We start from the raw sequence: 22,975 nt of genomic DNA on the forward strand, positions 1-22,975 counted from the left end.
GAGATGCCTGATAGTGTGCAACTAGATATCAAAATGAAAGTATTTTAGGGCTAAAGCCAAGCCTCATATTGAATAAAGTTTACTGACATACAGGTTAGTGCAAGTGCATCATTTTAGTACACAGCAACCTACTAAAGTAGTTAAAAATTGGCATCACTTAAGTATATCTCACATTAAATTAAATTTTCTGTTTATACTCTGGCACGACAACCAAGTCAGTAGTTTACAATAAATCGTCAATGCAAATATTTATCGTATTTAGTAGTTACGGGCTTGAACCCTGGTCCACTCAAAGAACGCATGCTATGCACTTTCGCTCCTGACCACTGGGCTACATCATTTGTTAATACCTTCACAATGAGTTGCCATGATGTTACACTACCTCGAATAACTTATTGTGAAGGTATTCACAATGTAAGATATACTTAAGTGATGCCAATTTTTTAACTACTTTTATAGGTTGCTGCGTACTAAAATGATGCACTTGCACTGACCTGTGTCAGTAAACTCTATTCAGCATGAGGCTTGGCTTTAGCCCTAAAATACTTTCATTTTGATAACTAGTTGCACACCATCAGGCATCTCTTATATTGTGGAGTTATACTTCATAACCAAGTTGTCATTATTGCAGCACCAGGGTACCTGCCCACCCACCAATGAGAAGCCAATAAGCTTCAAAACAGTGCCGTCTGGGTGGTGGTATTCGAGGTGGTAGTGCAGTGTCGTGGAAACTCATTGTGAAGGTATTCACAATATGAGATATGCTTAAATGATGCCAATTTTTAATTACTTTTATGCAACATGAGGCTTTATCCCTAAAATGCTTTCAGTATACAAATGAACTTAGAATATCTTTCTTGTATTTGTTTAGTAGAAAACTTATTGGGAATACTGATACTCTCTTCACACACACACACACACACACAAAAATTTAAAATTGGCAAAAACTGTTAAAACACCAGTTATGGGCTTATAACAGACATTTCTGGCAATTTATTGGGAGGGGGGGTGGCCAAATCTCCTACATAAAGCATATCTCAAACATGCTTTATTGAATTGAGTTCTAAAGATCCATATAATCCTTCCAGTAGTCATTTCTTGACGCTGTACAATCCCAGAATATTGATTTACTAGGAGTGCAATTATCATCCATTAAAACAAAGTTTAGACCAATTGCTCCTCCAAAAGGATTTCATCTCAGCATTATGTACCTATGAGAGCTGACAGTACTTCTAGTCTCACTACAATACCTTTATCTACAGTAATAGTATTTGTCATATAGTGCATGGAAGCCACAGGCTTTTACTGCACTTGCAAAAAAAAACACCAACCAAGTAGATAAGAAAACACAAATTATATTCTTCCCTCCTCACACAGATAATTATCCAGTTGACCTTTGAATTTATTCGCCTCAACTACCTGTGAGGGCAACTTGTTCCAGCAATCAATGACTCGCTAGCTAAAAGAAAAGAAAACTTCCTCCAATCTAATCTAAACCTCAAGCCCTGTAATTTCAATTTATGACCTCTAGTTCTAGAATTCTTTAGAACATTGAAAATTCCACCTTCGTTCATTTTACTAATTCCTCTCACAGAGCCTTAAAACCTCAATCAGGTCACCTCTGAGATGCCTAGTTGCCAAACTCTGTAGCCCACATAATTGGTGTCTTTCCTCATATGGTATCCCCTTCAGCCGAAATCACCATTCAATTTGCCAGTCTTTGGGCCCTTTCAAGAAGCTGAATGTTGTTTTTCAGATGAGGTCTCCATATACTTGAATACAGTGAGATTATGACCTCCCCTATCTCTACAAGATAGCGTTCAATATAAATCATCGATAGGACACCATGGGCTTTCCTGGCTGTCTGTTTACCCTGTTCAGAAAACTTCACATATGCCCATGTTGTAACTCCCAGATCCCCCTTCCTCTGCTGTTTTTAATTCAACCCCACAAAGTGTATAATTTAATTGTGGGTTGCTATTCTCCAAGTGTAAGACCTTGCATTTAGCAGCATTAAAACATAGCTGCCACTTCTCTGGTCATCTTTGAAGTCTGTTCAAGTCATCCTGAAGGTGTGCTGCTTGGCTCTGATGATTAATGACTCTGCCAATCTTTATGTCATCTGCAAATTTTGGCATCTGCCTTCTTTCCATTGATTGATGTCATTTATGAAAATGAGAAACAACAGTGGTCCAAGAACTGATCCTTGAGAGATCCCACTCTTAACATTACACCAATAAAAAGAATATCCATTGATTACAACCTTCTGCCCTGCAGTCATCCAGCAATCCATCTTAGAATCTTACCAGTGATCCCAACCTGTTCAAGCTTATACAGTAACCTCATGAGTTACCGAGTCAATTGCTTTGCTAAAATCCAAATAAACTATCAAAATTATTCCCTAAATCCAGCTCATGAGTAACTGTGTCAAAGTAGCTTACAGTTAAATAAGTATCATTAAATGATACCTTATACACCAAACGGATAGCATCTTAAACTCCAAACTTACATCCCACTCTAATATAAAAAAACAGCAACTTTTGGACATACACAAACTCGGTAGGACTTCTAACATCATCATTCAAAAGGCTGACAAAGGAGATACAGTCGTCATTCTAGACAAAGACACGTACACAGAAAAAATGGAATCAATTTTAGCCGATCAGGGCACATATATAAATGACAGTAACTACAATATCACAAAACTCAAAAACAAACTGGACACAATCCTAAGGAAACTCAAACAAAACAAGGAAATTAATCTTTTTACATTACAACAAATAGGAATTCGCAATAACATACTTCCCCACATGTTCGGGATTACCAAGTTACATAAACCCGGCTACCCATTAAGACCTATTATTTCTTTCAGCAGATCAGCCTTTGCCAATTTATCCACCTTTCTTGTCAAAATTATATCACCTCTCACCAGATTCTCTACATTCAAAATTAATAACACCAATCAAGCTTTCCAAAAAATAGACAATACTGTAATATCTGACAGAGGCATATTAGCATCCTTTGACTTCATATCCCTTTTACTCTGCAAGCTTTACGGGAATTCTTAACTGCAGATGATACTTTAGCCAAGCGCACTTCCCTTTCTGTCGACCATATTCTTCAACTCACCACACTTTTATTAGATGCCAGGTATTTTAGATTTAACAATAAAATTTTCCAACAAACATTCGGGTTACCAATGGGCCTAGGCATTTCTGCCACCCTGTCCGAAATTTACCTAGCCACTATCGAGAAACAAATTTTACAACCCTTTCTCTCTGAAATAAAATTATACTTACGCTATGCCAATGACATCCTAATTATAGGCAATAGACCCATCGTTAACGATCTCTTTTCAAAATTTAATTCGTTACGTAGGCTAAAATCTCGCCCTCTATATAACAGGTACAAAACTATGCACAAAGATCTTCAGAAAAAGTGTGCACACTGGCAAGTACTTACATTTCTCTTCACACCACCCTCTCAGCACTAAAAAAGCCATCTTGCACAACCAAATTCACAACGCCTTAAAATTTAAAAATTTAGCTCCTCACAAGATGACCTACATAATGAACTTCAATACCTTACCGAAAAATTTCTAGCCAGAGGTTACCCCCCCCCCCTCGACTCATCCTAAATACAATTTCCACCGCCAAAAATAAAATTATCCAACCGGACACAATAACAAAACCAACACTCGTATAGTCCTCCCCTACCATAGTGAACTTGTAGGACAATTCTGCCGTATTTTTAATAACACAGACATTTCTCTCTCATCTTTTCCGCTTACAGTAAACTAGGATCTTTTTTTAATTCCTATAAAGATACACACACTTATTCCACCAGTGATCTTAATAATATAATATACTTCATAAAATGTCAGCAAAACTGGGACGGCGTGTGTAGGGTGGGGGGTAATTTGGTCGGCCTTTTGTCTTTTGAGTTTCAGTTTTGTTCAGTGTCATGTGAAGTGCACAGTCTTCTCGTAAACATTTAACTTTAAAAGATAAAGTCGAACTCATTAATGCGTATGATCGGCAAAAAAATAGTGTTACATTGGCAGTACTACCACCAAATTCGGTTCTTCCAACACCCATGCATATTACCATTTCAACAGTTTTAGAACAAGTCAAGCCAGTACAGAACTCACAATCACATCCCTCTTGTCGACTCTGCTATTTCCATTATTAAACTCAAATCGAATTATAGAATTCTTCAATATGAAGCACTCGTGATTGAATGGTGTCGACATCATTCTAATCTTAAAATTATTAACGCCAAACTCCCCTTCAACCTTTCACCAGCTTGGAACCTTTCGCGGTTAAATTTCTCACGTGTCAAAAAGTGCATCATGAGAGTATAAACTTAAACCTTTAAAACAACACGCGTTCTCTGCCCATTCAATTGCCAACTGAAGACGTTATTATTTAATGAAAGTCCTTCGTAATGACTATTGGCCTCATCGTATTATTTTATTCAAGCTTTCAAAATACTTCTTCCCTCTTCAGTGACAACCAAGGATTGAATGTGTACACTTCTACCTCCTTGCGCTTATTTTAAATTCCGTTTTTCTTCAATTTTCCCCCTTAGTTTCTTAGCTAACAATTCAACCTAAATACTAACCACCTCTTCTCAATATACCACTGCAGATTTATTCAAGGTGAGTACTGTTTTTTAAGCAATTGCTATTCTATTATTAGTCCACCAATATGGTATTATAAGATTTCTAAACTTTTATAGTATCATTTACCCTTAACAAAGCCATGTTGCATGTCCTTCAGAATGCCATATCTATCTATCCCTGGATCACTGCACCTGAGATTTTTCCTACCACTGAAGTCACACTAACCAGTCTATAGTTGCAAACTTCACTCCTAGAACTTCTTTTATGTATTGGCAATACATTGGCACTTCTCCAACCAGAGGAATCTCCCCTGAATCCAAAGATACACTCATAATTAACCTCAGTGGTTAAATACAGTGAAACTTCTCCTAGCGGACATCTCTCTACAACGAACATTTTCAAATTCCCCAACTCTCCTCTATTAGTTTTAACGTGTTTTCAGTTTCTGTCTAGCGGACATTCTCTGTAACGGACACGGACAGGCAATCTGCACTGTTTCGTTTAGATTAGCACTTAATTTGATCTCCCCATAACGGACAGCGGGCGAGCTCACGTCCCTTTTTCTAGGAACTTTTCTTCCACGTATTGCCTCAATCGTGTGTTTATTTTCTATTTCCGATTCTCTGAATTTTATCAAGGTTTACGTCGCGGTTCTAAACCCTTTTTCAAGAATTTTAAGGCACGTGTAAAAACTTCTGATGAATTCGGTGTGTGGGGGGGGGGTAATTTGGTCGGCCTTTTGTCTTTTGATTTTCAGTTTTGTTCGGTGTCATGTGAAGTGCATAATGTCTTCTCGTAAACATTTAACTTTAAAAGATAAAGTCGAACTCATTAATGTGTATGATCGGCAAAAAAATTGTGTTCGCAATCTCGCTGCAAAATTCAAAATCGGGAAGACACAGGTAAGCGACATCCTAAAGGGAAAAAAATGAACTGCTCAAACAATTTTGGCAACACGGAAATGATCAGGTTCAAAAATCATTCCCGAAAACTGTTGGACTTCAAATTGACAATGTTACGTATGAGTGGTTTTGTCGCGCACTTGCTAAAAAAATTCCCATTAATGGGCCTATTATTAGGGAAAAGGCTTTGGAGGTTGCGAAATCTATGGGAGTAAATGAGTTCAAAGCTTCTGTGGGATGGCTAGACAAGTTCAAAACTCGGCATAAAATTTCTTGGAAAACCATAAGTGGTGAAGGTGGATCTGTTGATACTGGGGTTGTAACAGAGTGGACCGTCAAATTGGAAGATTTATGTCGTGATTTTGAAGCTAAAGATATTTACAAATGTGACGAAACAGGGTTGTTTTTTAAAGCTCTTCCTGAAAAAACAATGAGTCTTAAAAACGAAAAGTGCCAGGGCGGAAAAATTTCTAAGGAACACTTGACTGTACTATTGTGTACAAATATGCTGGGAGACTTTGAACAACCTCTTGTTATAGGAAAACCACAAAATTCTCATTGTTTCAAGGGCATAAAGTTGAATCTTTTGAATGTTGACTGGAAGTCTAATAAAAAAGCATGATGACACGAGATATCATGAGCGAATGGATAAGTCACTTTAACCAAAACATGATTCGTCAAAACAGAAAAATTATTCTATTCATAGATAATCTCACCCGCACATTGAATTGTCCAACATTCAAATCGTTTTTCTGCCACCAAACACATCTGCAGAGTGTCAGCCCTTGGATCAAGGGATAAAAAAAAATTAACTTCACTACAGAAAATGTGTTTTAGGACATCTCATTGCAAACATGAACGATGTAACATTTGCGAGTGACCTTCCAAAGAAAATCAGCATCCTAGATGCGATTCAATGGATTTCCTCTTCAGTAAATGCAATTAGAAAACAAACTGTCGTGAACTGTTTTGTAAAGTCTGGCTTCTCAAACGCAAAAATTGAAGTTGTGAACAGCAATGTGGAGCAACAAGAAGAACAAGAACTTCAAACATCTATTGATAATGTACGATACTTCAGCTACAAGTGACCCTGGCTACAAAGATATAGACTCGAACCTCACTACAGAAGATGGTGCTCTAGATATCAACGACATTATCATCGATATTGTTCACGGAGTTCCTCATGAGGATGAAGAAATGGAAGGAAGTCATTGTGTCGAAGAACATATTAACGACGAACCACCGATGAAAATGGAAGAAGTGCTCATACAAATCAATCGTTTAAAAATGTTTTTCACCGCTGAAGAAGATACTGAAGGACTTTCGATGGTTTCTTCACTCCAAACAAATGTTGAAAACAAAATTATCAGCCGGAAGAAAGTGCAGAAGAAAATAAGTGATTACTGTATGTATTTTTCTTAAGATAAAGTCATAATATGCATAGCACAATTGTATGTATATTATTTACAAAAATATTGTGCAAAATCTGTATATAATTTAATTTTACATTAAACGTTTGACGATTTTTCTTTATCTCTTGTGTATGTAATTGTATATTATTTAAAAATATATTGTTCAAAATCTGTATATATTTTAATTTAATTTTACATTAAACGTTTAACGATTTCTTTTTCTTTCTTTTTTTTTTTTTTTTTTTTCCTCCCTCAGACTTCTTATTAGCCGACACTTCTCTCTAACAAACAAATTCTCATTCCCCATGGCTGTCCATTAAAGGAAAGTTTCAATGTACATTCCCTTGCTCTCTCCCTCAAAACTACAGGGTATATATGCCATCAACCCCAGGAGCCTTACTTGCCTCTATGCTCAAAAGTTTTTCTAATATACAGGTGGCATCCCCCCCCCCCATGCCTGATAATTCATTCCCGTAATGTAACATATGTATTTGTGAGTCGCGGCCTGTCATAGGATATTTCCTAATCAATAATAAACAGTAGCGAAAAGACGCACAAATGTCAGTCAAAATATTTAATATTAAAAATTTGTACTTATAAAATATTCTCCATTACATACGTATATAATAAAACAGGCCTACGTGCTCTGGATTCATAATGCGAAAATTTATTTTTATTTTTGTTACACAGAGCATTCAAATCGTTTAATGCTCTGTGTAACAAAAATAAAAATAAATTTTCGCATACGTATATAATTATGTGGTAGGTAACTGCATTACGTATCAACTAAAAACCATGAATTTATTAATCCGATGGCCCTGGGCTGTCAAGTTTTTGTAACTTTGATCGATTTTGGGTTGTACTTTGGCCATCTTCCTAGTAAACTAAAAGGGGTTTTACTTTAGAAATCTGCACAGCGTTACCACCCAACAATAAAGTCAACCGATCCTTCACCGCTTTTGAAGCCTGACATGGTTTTTTTTTTTCTCTCTTCTCTCTCTCTTCTTTCACACACGTGCACTTTCTCCATCAGCCTTCATGGACATTGAATTTTTTTTTTTTTTTTTTTTTATGTCATCAGACGGTGCAAAGTTAGGGGAATAGGGAAGTTGCTGCATGACTGATTTTTTTCACAGCCAAGAACTTCTGAACTACCTGTAGTCCATTTGATTGTCCGACAGCAAGCATGAAACAAACTTTGAACTCACATGCTGAATCCTTAAAAAATTGGGTAAGGATTGTGTGTCCTGGGCCTACAGACAGTCTAATTTCATGAGCAATCTCAACAACAGTCATTCATCTATCATTTAGCATGAATTCCTTCACTTTTGTGACATTTTTGTAGTTTCGTGACATTGAACAACATCCACTGCAAGATTTTCTTCCGATATTTCCTGTCCATAAACTGATTAAACCATGCATAAACTGCTGTTTTCTTCAAAGTATCATCTTCAAAGTTTCTGTAATGTTTGAAGCATTGACAGTTAGCACACTGTTCAAACTGCAATTCTGCAGTCAGTCAGCTGTGACACACAAGTGAAGTGATTGAGCCAATTTCCACTTGTTTTACATGCACACTAAGATCAACATTAACACCCCCTGAAAACTGTAGCATAAATCGTTTAAATACCAGCATGTGACTCCAGGAACTTGAATGTACTGCATGTTTATAACTGGATATCTGTATAGACACTATGAACTATAAATGAGCACTTGTAAATGTTTGAGTTATAAGATGTATTTATAAATGTAGTTGACCTTATCTCATTATTTTAATTAGGCACAAAAGGGTGATTCATCATCGCAGAATGCAAATTTCAACTTTTCCGTTCCACCTCAAGGGGATGCAAATAGTACTTTTCCTATCAACTTCAACCTGACTTCGCCATCTTCATTTAACTTTGCTGGAACTTCTCCTTCTCCAGCTGCTCCCTTCCAGTTTCAGTGAGTATTAAATCAGTATTTATAATAATCTGCTTTAGTGTTATTAGTTATTTGGTTAGCTTTATTCGTGTAAATAAATTCTTCTTGGAACAGGTACAGGAAAGTATTGGTTCTATGTTCTTTAATAGGTATTAATATTAATAAAGTCGAATTGACATGAAAGCCAGCTTTATGAAATGCAGGCATCTGTCTAACCCTTTCTTAAATTTACAGAGAAGGCTTAAAACTAAATAAGCTGAGTGTGTTACCTCAGTTCTTATTTTTAACATTGTAAACGTCAGTAAATTTGTTGCCTCAAATCATTATGAAGGTTTTGAGTATAACTTCAGGATCCACTAAAATCACAAACTTACCATAGTGTTTTGAAAAGAAGAATTCTAAATGTTATAAAAAGGAAGTCACTGTTAGTTTTCTTTGTGGTCCAAGCCCTTTATTGGCATAAAATTAATAAAACATCAGTTTTATTAATTTTATGCCAATAAATATATTATAATTATTATTGTATTTCCTTTATTTCTTGGTATTTCCTTTTATTAATTAATACAGAACATATCAGGCCTAGCCAGCCGGCTTGTAAAAATTCGGCTAGACATATCAATATGGAGGAAAAACAAGTATTCCATCCGTGTCGCTGACCTCTAACCAGGACAAACAGTGCAGATAATTTTTACTGAGATATTATTTATAATTATATTGCAAATATATACATTCATAAAAATTAAATAACTTATTATTATTGTTTTTAATTACAATTATAAACAGTTATCAAATTGTGAAACTAAAATAATTGCTATATATCAAATTATTGACTTAGGCTTTTTTACTTATCACTCATGATAGATGAGGTCTACCAATTGGTTACACCTGTTATGACTATTGTGAGTAGTTAAATGTGCCAAAAATATTCTAAAATTCATTTGATATTTCAAGTTTTCAACAACTATAGCAGAATTATTATAATAAATGAATTATAGCCTTAAGAAGATTTCTTCATGAGATTTGGCATTACAGTCAGGAACACTGAAATTTAAAATGTGATATATCCTTTACGAACCTGAAATATCCCTGTACATTATTGTTGGAACTCTGAATGAATGATATTTTATAAGTTTTGGTCTCAGCCATCTTCAAGAGCATGCCAAAATGATTTTGAACAAACTTAATGCTGGGAACCTTATCAGGTCAATAACAAGACCTCCCGGGCTAAAATAATTGTAGCCAGAAGGAATCTGGAATCTGTTTTGTAGAGAGACGAGGATTCATTTGAACAGAGGTGATGCATGGGTTTTTGCTGGTATCATTGAGATACCTTAAGGTTGACATAAACTGTTAGTTGTGAGGGCAATGGTAATATAGATACATATTTAACTGATGCTTGCACACATCTTAAGGGTTCTTGTTTATTACTGCAACAATATTTGTAAAATGTTCTAAAGATAGAAACGTTTCAAATGGGCAGGAAGCTAAAGCTGGGGGGAAGTAAGCTTGAATAATTTCAGGGGTGTGTCAGAATAATAAACTATAGAAGAGTGTTTAGCCTTAACTGTGATTAGAGGAGCATTGTCAAAAAAATGAGAAAATTTGAACTTCTGGTTAGAGCAGCTAACACTGGCATAATTAAGCTAACAGAAACTTGGTACCACCCAGAAACTGGGGACGATGATATATAATAATAGTATTCACTATATAGTGCAAGGAAGCTACAGGCTTCTGCTGAACTGGCAAAAAAAAAAAAAACGACTAGTAGATAAAGAAAACCCAAGTTATACAACATACTTAGGAAAGGTAGAAGGGGTTGTGAGGTCATGCTTCATATAACAACCTGAGTGCGAAAAGAGCTTTTGCTGAGTCAGAAGTTATTTCTGCCAGCACAGAATATGTGAGATGTGAGTTAGTTGAAAGCAAAGGTATAATGAGAGTAGGAGTAATCTACAGACCAGAAGATTGTGAAAAGTACCACATGGGGTCTCTGCATGAAGGTGGAAATGGGCGAGCAAGTGTGTGTTATGTTATAATGAGTGATTTCAATTTGTCCATAATTGATTAGAATAAGTGGGAGGAAAACTTGCCATGGGGAACATAATTTTTAAATAAACTATATTAGGGGTGGCCAACTTAATTTGTGATGCAATCTACTTTTTTTTTTTCTTAGAAATGTGCTGTGATCTTCCATCTCAAGAATTTCATTGCACATGGTTTAAAAAGTTAATCAACACATATTTAAAAGTATTGTTTATAAATTTTTAATTTATGTGAAGGTGTCATCTGCCAAACTTTCAAAATCAGGTATATACCGCGAGAAGGCCAACCATAAAGAATCTTCTGTATGCAGGTCCGTAAGAGTAGAGCGATTCTTTGTTTCAAATACGAAAAGGCCGATTCACAGATATGTGGAACCAAAACAGGAATTTAAAAGTTCACTGCATTTTTTTACATTTGGTACTTTTCTCAGCAAATATATTTCCAAAAGTCTTTCTGGTGATCTGGGTTTTAGGAAGATATCGCTTCGCAATGTAATGATTTCATTTTCAAGTAATATTTTCTCCATGTAAAAAATCTCAGCAAATTTTTTCCTAAAATTTGTTTTTTTATCTAAGTCGACATTAAATGAATAAGAAATATATGAATAATGTCTTCAATTGTTTTAAAATCACTGAATCTGGTTTCAAAATCACCCACAACTTTCTAAATTTTGAAAACATATTTCTGACTATTAAATTCAAAAACAGAATATTTTTGCAAATGATCACACAACCACTCTATATCTTGTAGCTGCTAATAATCATCTTCCCTTTGATCAGATTTAATTTCATTCGGCAAATTTTTTGACTGTCGAAGCAAAAGCCTCTGTCTTTCATGCACTGTTCCCCTTCCAGCCCTTGGTATTGAGTAATCCCAACGGCTACTCAGTGATTTTGAAAATGGCCAGTGTTGTTTTCAGCTAATTTGTACTAACAAAAAAGCAGGGTGTAGGATGGCCAACCCCCTATCTTCCTTATTACTAAAAATATATCTGGCACCCTTTAGAATCAAAGCTTTATCCACTTTACCCCTCTGTGCTAGATTTTGAAGCAGATGTATAAATAATGTCATCAACAGCTGCTGTAGCTGAGCAAGTCAGGTGCAGGTATATATGGAAGTATGCATGCTTTGCTTTGAGTGACTACAGTTCAAGCCAACATGGTTAGTAAATATGATACTGTTCCTTATATTCTCTCCTTCTGAACTCCTGCGACCATGTAAAATCCCATAATATAATCAGAAAATTCGTGTGAGACCAGTGGGCTCCCTTGAAAATTTTGCCAGCTGGGTGGCATTATGAAGTAGCCGGGCAGGAAAGTGTAATATTCGCAATATTATAAAATTTTTTGTTATTTATAAATGTGACTTAAGTGATCCAGAGCAAAAATTAATTGCATAATTTAACATTATATGCTCCTGTTGCATTGATCTCGATTGCATAGTACGTTCGAATTAATATTAATCGAGATCAGTGACCAGTACCATTTGGTACCACGAGAATCGCTTAAATTTTAGCCAGGCGGTCAGTTAAATTCAATGGGCTGTGTGCCCATTCGATAGGTCTTGGGGAGAAAACTGAGATCCCCACCTCCAGGGCACAGATATCAGTCTCATGACAAAATGCACAATTTAGTAGTGTGGAGGTTTGATGTCACCTATGGACACAAAGGGTGATTGTAAGGGTGTAAAGCATAAATCTGATATCCAGAATAGTGGAACTAAGTAATCAGACCCTGCCTGCCACACTTGGAGAGCTATCTAGCAACCACCACTGTCATCATCGTTGTTGTTTATCAAATAAACAGAGGATTACATAAGTACCTGCTGAAAGCTATAATTTATAATAGTCCTACGTACAGCATGTGATTTTTAACTCGTTTGCATGTGAGTTCCTGTATTCATATGCCTGTGATGGTAGTGAATCCTTGGAATGCACACGTGCTGTGCTCACAGCAGTGACTTTTTCTATATATACTGAATCTCCAATGCCAACAGGCTCTGTGAAATAAGGTACTTTTTAAAAAGTATTATAAAAATGAACACCTGAAATTTTGACTTGACTATCAGCATAAATTGTCAAAAATCAAATCAGACTTTTTAAAAATGCAAAAAAAATTGTTACTTTTTTAATGCACTAATATTCTTTATATGTATCATTTTCAATAACTTCTACGTCAGAAATTAGGAGAATTTGTTTAGTGTCAGCTTTTATAACACAAATCTTTTCTGACTGCCATCTATTATAAACTATCTAAAATTACTTGGAAACATGGATGAGAGGTGGCTTACCTACTTGAATATTTCTAGACGATTTGCACATAAATGGATGCATTATTTGTAATGACCTTCAAAGGTTACGTATATATGAGTGCACTGTATGTGAAAAATAAAAAAAAACATTTCACCAATCCATTTGTTACAAATGCCTGTCCAGCTCAGCCTTAAATTTATTTAGGCTATTAGCTTCCACAACAAAAGATGGAAGCCTGTTATACCCATCAAGTACCCGCTGGCTAAAGGCAAATTTCCGCACCTCTATTCTACAACTATCTTTCCTCAATTTGAAACTGTGCCCCTCAGGTTCTTACTCTGAGCAAGAGGAAGAATCCCATCAGCATTCGGATTGCTCAACCCATTCAAGGCTTTATACACCTCAATCAGATCACCTCGCAGGTGCCTACTCTCCAGGCACTGCAATTTGCAAAACTTAAGCCTTTCTTAGTAAGAGCACCCCTTTGTTCCCCTCACAAATCTTGTTGCCCTTCTTTGTACTTGTTCTATCAACTCTACATCCTTCCTAAAATGAGGCCTCCAGACCTGTACACAGTACTCTAGATGTGGCCTAACCATTACTTTATATAACGGGATAATCACCTCCCTGTCCCTACTAGCAAAATTCCTATATATCATTGACAAGACTCCATGATCTGCCCTGGCAGCCCATCTGCACTGCTCAGCGAACTTCATATTTGACTGCACGATTACCCCCAGGTCTTTTTCACTTTCCACTTCCCTGAGTGTAGTGCCACATGGTTGGTACATTTCTCTTCGGTTACTTCTACACATATGCAGTACTTTGCATTTGTCAAAGTTAAACTTCAGTTGCCACTTCTCCGCCCATTTTCCCAACTTATCTAGGTCCAGTTGGAGTAGCATACTGTCGTTAACAACCCTGCAAACCTTTGTATCATCTTCAAACTTGAACATTAAACCTGATATACCTTCATCGATATCATTGATAAATACAAAACAATGGGCCCAACACCGAACCCTGGAGAACTCCACTAATAACATTTGTCCATGAAGAGCAGTGTCCATTGATTATGAGTGGGAGATGACCTCTCTGTCATCTACCACTCAACCATCCCTTTATCCATTGTAGCAACTTATCCTTAATGCCATACCTCTCCAATTTGTACAGCAGTCTTCCATGTGCAACAGTATCAAAGGCTTTCCTGAAATCCAAGTATATGATATTAAAATTATTTTTGGCATTTAGTTCCTTTGTGACCACATAGTATCCAATCAAATTGGTCAGGCAAGACTTTCACTTAACAAAACCATGCTGTGTCTTAACTATTACTGCTGTCTTGTCTAGATGATCCTGCAATGCTTCTTTAACTGGTGATTCCATTATTTTCCCCAGAACACAAGTTAAATTACAGGTCTGTAGTTACTTGTGTCACCTTTTGAACCCCCTTTGTGAATTGGTGATACATTTGCACACCTCCAGTCCACAGGAGCCTCCCTCCAAGGAAGTTCTCATAATTATGACTAAGAGTTTGCTTACTTTCTTTGCTGCCTCTTTTAATATAACTGTAAAGACACATCCACCCCCATGTGCCTTCCTTATGTTTAACTTAAACAATTTCTCCCCCACTTTGCTCTCAGTTATTACAAAATCACTTAGCTCCCTGTTAGCATTTGATAAACTTCTGGCAATCCCCTCATTGAATGATGTGTGAATGTGGATGCAAAATATGCATTCAGTTGATTAGCTACCTGAGCAATGGTTATCAATGGTCAACCCATCTATGTTAAGTGGTCCAATCTGAATCTGATTGATCCCTTTCCTTCTAGAATTTACATAAAGAACTCTTTGCCGTTTCTTTGCATCCTCTGCCAAAGATTTCTCGTAATCTTCCTTTGCCTGCCTAACCACCTTTGTGACTTGATTAGAGACTGGTTTATATCTGCCTGCCATAGGCTTCTGTGTCAGCTGTACTTTATATGCATCCCATACATTCTTCTTCTCTACCACGAGCCTCATTAATTCATCTGACATCCATTTAGGCCTAAACCTTGAACAGCATTTCTTAGTTGGAATGAAAAGCCTAGTAGCCTCCGAAATTAAGTCCCTGAAGGCTGCCCATTTAGAATTCAACTTTGGTAGCGTCATCAGTTGATCTCACTGTACAGAATTTAAAAACTGTCTGAGACCTCTGTAGTCACCTTTACATAAGCAAAAGCCCTTCCTTTTAGTCTTGATGGTAGTAACATCTTGAAGTAATTCCCACATCAATACATTGTAATCACTGCTGATAATCAGACCAAGAGTATTACACCCTCTGGTTCCCTCTCGAACATGTTGCTGTGGAAAACAGTCATCCAATAAATCCACAAAAGTCTTGCTAGTGTGATGAGAGTGACCAACCCACAAGTTCCAGTCAATATCTGGAAAGTTAAAATTCCTCGTTATAAGACATTCTGATTTACTGGCCCTCTCTATTTCTCTGCATAATTGTTCATTATACTCATCAGATTCATTGGGCCTATAACACACATACCTACTCTCATTTTTCCTTTGCCAGTGCTTATTTCACACCAAACAGACTCAACATTGCATTGTCCACCAACATCAATTGGATGCACTTCCTTAGATTTTGTGTTTCTTAACTAACAGCATAACCCCCTCTCCCTTACTGTACACATTGTACCCCCCAAATTCCAATTCTGCACTGCTTATATCTGTGTGACACCACGTGTCTGAAATCCCAACAATAAGTGCCTTCGATGTCTTGACTAGCACTTCAAGCTCATCAAATTTATTAACTATACTCCTAGCATTGGTGTACATGCAAGTATACATGCACCTGTTCCTACTCTTAGTTACCATAACGCAGCCCATGTATTTACTTGTTCCAGTATGACTCCCAGCAGTCCTAGAAGTCTTCATTACCTTGCTTTCCAGGCTGCTGCTCATTCTAATAGAAGCAGTTCATGAATCACTTTTTCCTCTGTCTGTGGCCACTGTTAACCTTTTAGTCTGTGTATCCCCCCCCCCCAAGCTAGCAGTTTTCCGACCCACCTAACACTGCCTCGATAGCATCAGCAAATATTCTTGCACCCTTTCTATTTAAGTGTACCCCATCCCTGTAGAGGCAGTCTCTCCTGTCAACGAGCACAGATCAGGCTGAAAAAATTCTACCCCTTGAGTCTTGCACAATCTCTCCAGGGCTGAATTGATCGACAAGGCCCTCATCATATACTCCCTTGTATCGTGTCAGGGCAGAATTCAGACACTTTCACATTCAACCCTAACTCACACCTTTTTTTTTTTTCAACATTCACCTGTACTTGTTGAGTAAATCTGCAGACCTCTTACTATTAATGTCATTAGTTCCAACGTGTACAACAACAACACCTTTTGTGCCCTTAAAAGATGATATCTGCTCTACAACGTAGTCAACTTTTGCCCCTGGCAGACATACCCTGGTCATTGCATAGTATATTCCCTCTCTCCCTGATAAGGCCGGCCGTGCTAGTTGGGTGGGTAAAGTGCCTGCCTGGGAACCCAAAGGTCATGGGTTCAAATCCCGCCTCGGGCTTGGATCAGAGTACAAAATTCAAAAACTTTGGGAGATGCAATATGGCCACAGAAGCTGATGCGCCAACAATAACTAGTTCCTTTGGGACCAGCACATTCTGCCTTGGAGATTGCCTCTGTTTTGCCTGATGCACAGCAGTGAGCTCTGTCATTGAGCTTGGCAGCTGAGAGTTTGATGGGCCCCTCGTATTAATTTCTTTGAGGGCATTTACCCTACACCTCAAGCTCTCATAGATGCCGATCAGAACGCTGAGTTTGTGCTTAATTTCTTGACACTTTAGACATCTAGCACACACAAAAACATCCTCCTTGGCTAGATCATATCCTGTTTTAGAAAGGTCGGCAAACATTTTGCACAATTTTTTACACTATGATCTTTGCTTCGCAGCTCTAGTCTGGGTCATGATTTCTGTTTAAATGCAATTTAATTAACAATGAATTTTAATAAGATTAATATTATTTTTGATTAATTGATAATACTATGAGCTAACAGTTTCCCAATACAGTGCTTCGTATTACGTTCTCTAGTTTTACTTTATACCTTACGCTGTCTGTTCGAGATATATATACGTTAAGCTATTTCTTATCGGCTACAATATGGCTGCTAGTTCAACAGTATTGGTGGCAACACCGGGAGTCGTAACTTCCAAAAATCGCTGGTTAAATTCAAAATAAGAAGGTAACGAACGGTACTAAACCTATTTAATATCTCTGTAAAACACAATATACTATGTTAATTAACAAAGAATACGGTAAAAATTTAAAAATACTTATCCTTTTACAGCAGCCAAAAATCCTCTGACAGTTCTCTTCCATGACCCGAGCGCCCTCTCAATAATGAACATATGAGATTTCTTACAACAGACGAAGAAAAAATTTTTATTGAAGTTATGATTATTTACTTATATATATTTATTTGTTTGTTTTTCTTTTTTTATAGAGCAAGCACTGAAAGAACGTCAGCTGTTTACCCAGTTAGAAAATTTCGCAAAGCTATTAGGAGGACTGGGCGAAAAACTGATTAATTACTGTTTTGTTGCTATAAAACCTTGTGCATTTTTGTGTAAAGTTAGTGTAATTGTTCAAACCACAAAAAAAAAAAATAAATAAATAAAAAATGTACATTTAACTCCCCTAACAAGTTTCACACTAGTATGTGCTTGTGTGCGGAAATGCCAAGTGATAAGTGAATGTGTAATGACTTTATCAAACTCCATGAAGTAGTGTGAATTTTGTATGGAATGTCATCTTGTTCTCCCATTTTCTGTTTAATGTTTATGGTGAAGATTTTAAATCCAGTACCAGTGATAAATAAAACTTTTAGAATAATTGGTACATTTGTTTTAAGGTCAAGTTAATGGACTTCATTCATTCTTCTTGAATTATGCACTATAAAAGAATTGTGTGAAACCAGAATTTGATTTTGTAACAGAAATTTTTTTGAATTTGTTGGTGATCTAAAAAAAAGCCTGAGTCTTAAATTCAGTATGAAAGTGTTTTGTTTTGTGGCAGTGGATTGAAGTTAGTTATATTTTGCATTACAGAAAACTAAAATAGATAATATTTTCCTGTAGAATAAAATAGCATACCAAATTAGTTAGGATAGCATTCCTGGGAAGAAAACGGACTTTCGTAAATTTCAGTGGTTTCCTGTAACACCTGTGTACAGTATAAAATAACTCATATGCTATTGATGGAAACCATAATGCACTGTATGTTCCATTTTATGTGATATTCATTAGATTTGTTTTATTCTTTGTATGTATATCTGACATTGCTGCATTATTTTTAATGCTTTGGTGAATATCTTTAAAATAATGGGAAATGTACAATGAAACTAGCTTTGCACTTTTATGGGCACTGGAAGGAAGAATTTTCCCTGATGATCTGGCTCTCACCCCATTAGACCTGTAACATAATCCTTCAAGGAGAAGGGGGGGATATTGTTCATCATGGCTGTTTCATTTCGTTTTTCTTCGTATTATGTATTTAAATGGGAAAAAAAAACATAATGCATGTGAAACTTAGTACCCAGGTTTAAGAAAAATTAGGACATTCTGACAAATCATTTTTCTCACAATACCATCATGTGCAACTGCTTATTTAAATGTATGGTTTAGTTACTTATGTTAAAGAAAGATAATTCCTACAAACACAGTATTACATTTTTGCTATATCTGAAGTTATCTCCTTAATATTAAAATTGTCTATTATTTTAATATAGAAGTGCTAGTGTTGGAGCGAATAGTTCAATGTAGATCCTATCACACAATTTTTTTGAGTTCCATACCACTTCCCTGAAGTGTATTTTAGAGCAACAGAAAAGTAATGCTTTATGGTGTTTAACAGCGGAAGAGCAGAATGCTTGTCTGTCGAATTATTTTTAAAACTATTCTTTAGTAGACAACATATGCATGAGGCTGGACAGCAATAGAAAAATACAACAGTTGTTTTACATAAATAAGCATAGGATTAAAAATCCAGAAAGAACAACTAGTTTGGTTGAAATTGTAAACATACACCAGCAGAACTGTTATCATACACACTTCAAATTATTGTCGTTGATTGTGTAAATACAGAAAAGTAAAATAAATGTGCTTCTGTTCAGAAGCACATTTTAAAAATGCAATTGGCAGACAGATTGTTTAAATGGATACTGAAGTATTGCAGTTGACATTTTGCTATGTGTACTAAAGAAAAGGCTGTCTTAGAAATGATTTGATGAACCTAAGAATTCTACTTTACCTTTGTTCAACATGCCATAACAGCTGTCAGTTCTTATGTAAATTTCAGCAATTATTTATTGGTGAAAACTTGTTATTTCAAATCAATATATAGTAGTTTTTGTTTAGATTTAATCATGCTTATTTATACATAACTTTCCAAAGAACTTTCCAAAATTTGTCATGTAGTCATATTAAAAGATACTTTTTTAAAAAAAAATCTCATTGCATTTTGATAAATGACGTTCGCTCTTGTGTACAACTGAAAATTTTCTGCTTATATATACATATATTTAAATTGTTTTAAGAAATCAATTTTACTAAACATTTTCATTTTCAACATTTGAATGAAGTATCTTCTGATAATTTGTCACTAAATATCAAAATGTCACGGGGAATAAATATTCATCTCTTTTTTTTTATTGCATTTCTTTTTAGTGATGTTTCTTTCGAAAAATATCAGCATGAGCCTTAATTATGAAAATTCTAAAATATATTCTTTACACTTAATTATTCCTAATGGTGGATAAAAGTTGTTTTTTTTTTTTTTACTTTGCTGCAATCTTATTGCTAATAGCTGTTTTCCTTGTGTAACTCGTCTTAAATGCACGTTTTTAACAACTGTATATTTGAGAGTTTATGGACTAAAAAAATGTTTCGAAGCTTTTAGGCAGCTTTATTTCATTTTTTTTTTTTTTTTAATTGCCAGCTTTTTTAATACCCAGTGCCATAATATGGTTTTAGTATGCTTTAATGTGTAGATACAAATATAAGATTTTTATATTCATATCCACAAATTACATTTGAAATCTGAAAAATGCACCTTTCAATTCACTTGTATATTGAGGAAAGTGGGAGTGGAATCTTGTGCAATTAAAAAAAAAAAAAACAGCTCTGTATCCAGTCTTGTCAAGAAACTTAATGCAAATTTTAAAGAAGTGCATTGTAGTAAAACCCTGTTTTTTGCCACCGATTACATTAATATCATTCAAAGGTGAATCAAAATTTTCGATACATTTTCTTCTGGGGTAACTTTTTTTTCTTGAACCACTTTGTGCCTTGTTGGTATGCAGATAACTTCTAGAGTGCTGCTTTCAAGAGACAACACATGATAATTGCTTGTTTGCTGTCTGAGTGTGGAAGTAAAGTAAGTCACATGTGTGATACATCCTTGTGATGTAAACATGCACCCTCAAACAACAGTCAAGTGGTAACCATAAATTTTGTCACCTTCAGCTTCTAAAAATAATGCTTTTCATCTTGGTTTTGATTCACAACAAACGTATTAAGAACTTCAATTAATTGATGTACTTCACAATAAACATTTATTATATAAAAATAATGTTCCAGAATCTATACTTTTATCATGATCATGTACAAGATGTGGTTGAGAAACTGGTGTAAGTTCTGAACCATTATATATACAGGGTGTTAGTGTAAAGGCACTGGGGGTCTCTCCCTTATTTTTAAATTTTGGCTATTTGTCTTATTTTTGAATCTGATGTTAAAATTTGACTAATACCATATAAATTTTATATTTAAAGTTTGTGTAATCAATTGCAATTTCCTTAATTAGAAAGTTGTTCCTTATCCTTAGTTTAATTCAGAAACATCATGGGTGTACTTCTGAAATGAACATAATTTTGGCCGACCGGGCTAGCCGGGTGGGTAAAGTGCCTGACTGGCAACCCAAAGGTCGCAGGTTCAATTCCTGCCTCGGGCTTTGATCAAAGTACTGCAAAAAACTTTGCGAGGTGCATTATGGCCACAGAAGCCTATGTGCCAACAACTACCCAAAAAAAAAAAAAAAACAATTTTGGGTGTATGCATTTTTTGTGCTCCAGAACACACAAATTGTGTATAAAGTCAATAGTTACATCTTGTGCTAACAGTGGATTATTCTTTTATTTCTTGCCCTGTATAATAGTCAATTGTGGAGTACATCTTGTATAAATATAGGATTAAGGAAACAACACGTGCTACCAGTCTACTTTCTCACATTTTGTAAGTTGGCTTTTACTAACAATGACATAAAAAGTAAAAAAAAAAAATAGTGCTTTGAAATTTTGTTAAGCAAAGTAGATGTTTTCATTTCATATATTCTTATACATCATTTATGACTGGATTGTCAGTATTTATTGCATTTATTTAGTATCTAGTCGGTATTTTTTTTTATTCTAACTTTGTTCTGTTGGCACAAAATGAGGGATTGCTTCCCCTTGAAGTGATAGCAAAACCATAGATTCTTCCATAATCTTGTTAGAATGTATAATTTTACTGCCAAGAGAATGAACCCAAGGTCACCAACATCATGCATGGTCTATGAAATGAGGGATTAGTGAACTAAGAAAACGGGGCAAAAACAGATGGTTTTTTATTATTGTTATAGACCAAGACAAATGAGAGAATTGATTCTGTGCGTTATTTCATTATCTATTTATGATTACTTTTGTTTAAAATTAAACAAAAAAACCGAAGCTACTGTGGTATGCAAGCTACCGGCACTATTCAGTCTATTGAATTGAAATATGGTTAGACATATTCGGCTAGTGAAAAGGGTTAGTTTATGCCACTAATTCAAGACAGATTCAAGCGAAAAAACTGACCACATACAATACTCCACACTAAAGATTAAACACCATTTTTTGTTTGAATTTGTCCTGAATTAGTGGCATAAACTAGCAACCTTTTTTCACTAGCTGAATATTAGTCAAAAAAAAAATCACAGTTCAACTGAATAGAGTGCCAGTAGTCTGCATGCTATAGTAGCACCTAAAAATTTTCCCCAGTGGTGGCCAGTCATTTTCTGCAGTGACAAAAAAGCAATTCAGAAGTTCATCATGTGCTCCATAATTTGATAGAGCACTTGAAAATCATTTTATGTAGCAAACAAACAATTCAGAGTTGATTTTAACTGAGGCATAGCCAAGTGTGCTGGGGTTCAAGCCGTGACTGCTAAATACGAGTAGCACTTGTATTGATTGATTTATTGTTAACTCCACTGACCTGGTGGTCATGACAAAGTATAAACAAGAACGCAAACAATATATCCATGTAATTTAATATTAAAAGCAACATGAGAGCTAGCTGCTTGCAAAAAAAATGAAGGCTGAACAATACCCTAGTCAGCGCACGGAATTCTTAAATTGGCACTTTGTGTGGTACCGCTTCAATTCTAGGTAGGGTAACAACAGTTACCAGTGCTTCTCAAACAGATTGCAGGAGGTATACACCAATGAGCTAAAACATGACCAGCAAGTCGTTATGGAAATCGAAGCAACTGCTTCAATTTCTGTTTAAAAAAAAAAAAAACACCTGATACAGCTCTGTTACTCTTCTAATGGGAAAAGCAGTGGCAAAGGGCAAAATGTAATGGTCAGGGTATGTCTGGTGGGGTGCTCACAGTCGTGGTTAGTACCTACCAAAAGTGGTCTGAGGAGGGAAAACCCATGAGGTGTTGAATGACCACAGCTCGAGTGGTGCAACTTGCCGGTAATTGGAATCCTGGTGACTGAAATAAT

General features: G+C 35.8%; 1 protein-coding gene across 2 annotated transcripts in view; it reads left to right on the forward strand.

Annotated features, from left to right (window-relative positions):
- Positions 1–19,478, forward strand: part of LOC150087490 (uncharacterized) — a 259,633-nt gene extending 240,155 nt beyond the window's left edge. For both annotated transcript variants that reach the window (XM_090371210.1, XM_090371211.1), the window contains 2 exons: positions 8,719–8,882; positions 17,672–19,478. In XM_090371210.1, the coding sequence (XP_090227336.1) occupies positions 8,719–8,882; positions 17,672–17,756 (249 nt within the window). In that variant the 3' untranslated portion in view covers positions 17,757–19,478. The remainder of the gene's footprint in view (positions 1–8,718; positions 8,883–17,671) is intronic.
- The last annotated feature ends 3,497 nt before the right edge of the window (positions 19,479–22,975 follow it).

Source organism: Mastigoproctus giganteus, chromosome 4 (assembly GCF_048544385.1).
Source record: "Mastigoproctus giganteus isolate SK-2022 chromosome 4, ASM4854438v1, whole genome shotgun sequence".
Lineage (NCBI taxonomy): Eukaryota > Metazoa > Arthropoda > Arachnida > Uropygi > Thelyphonidae > Mastigoproctus > Mastigoproctus giganteus.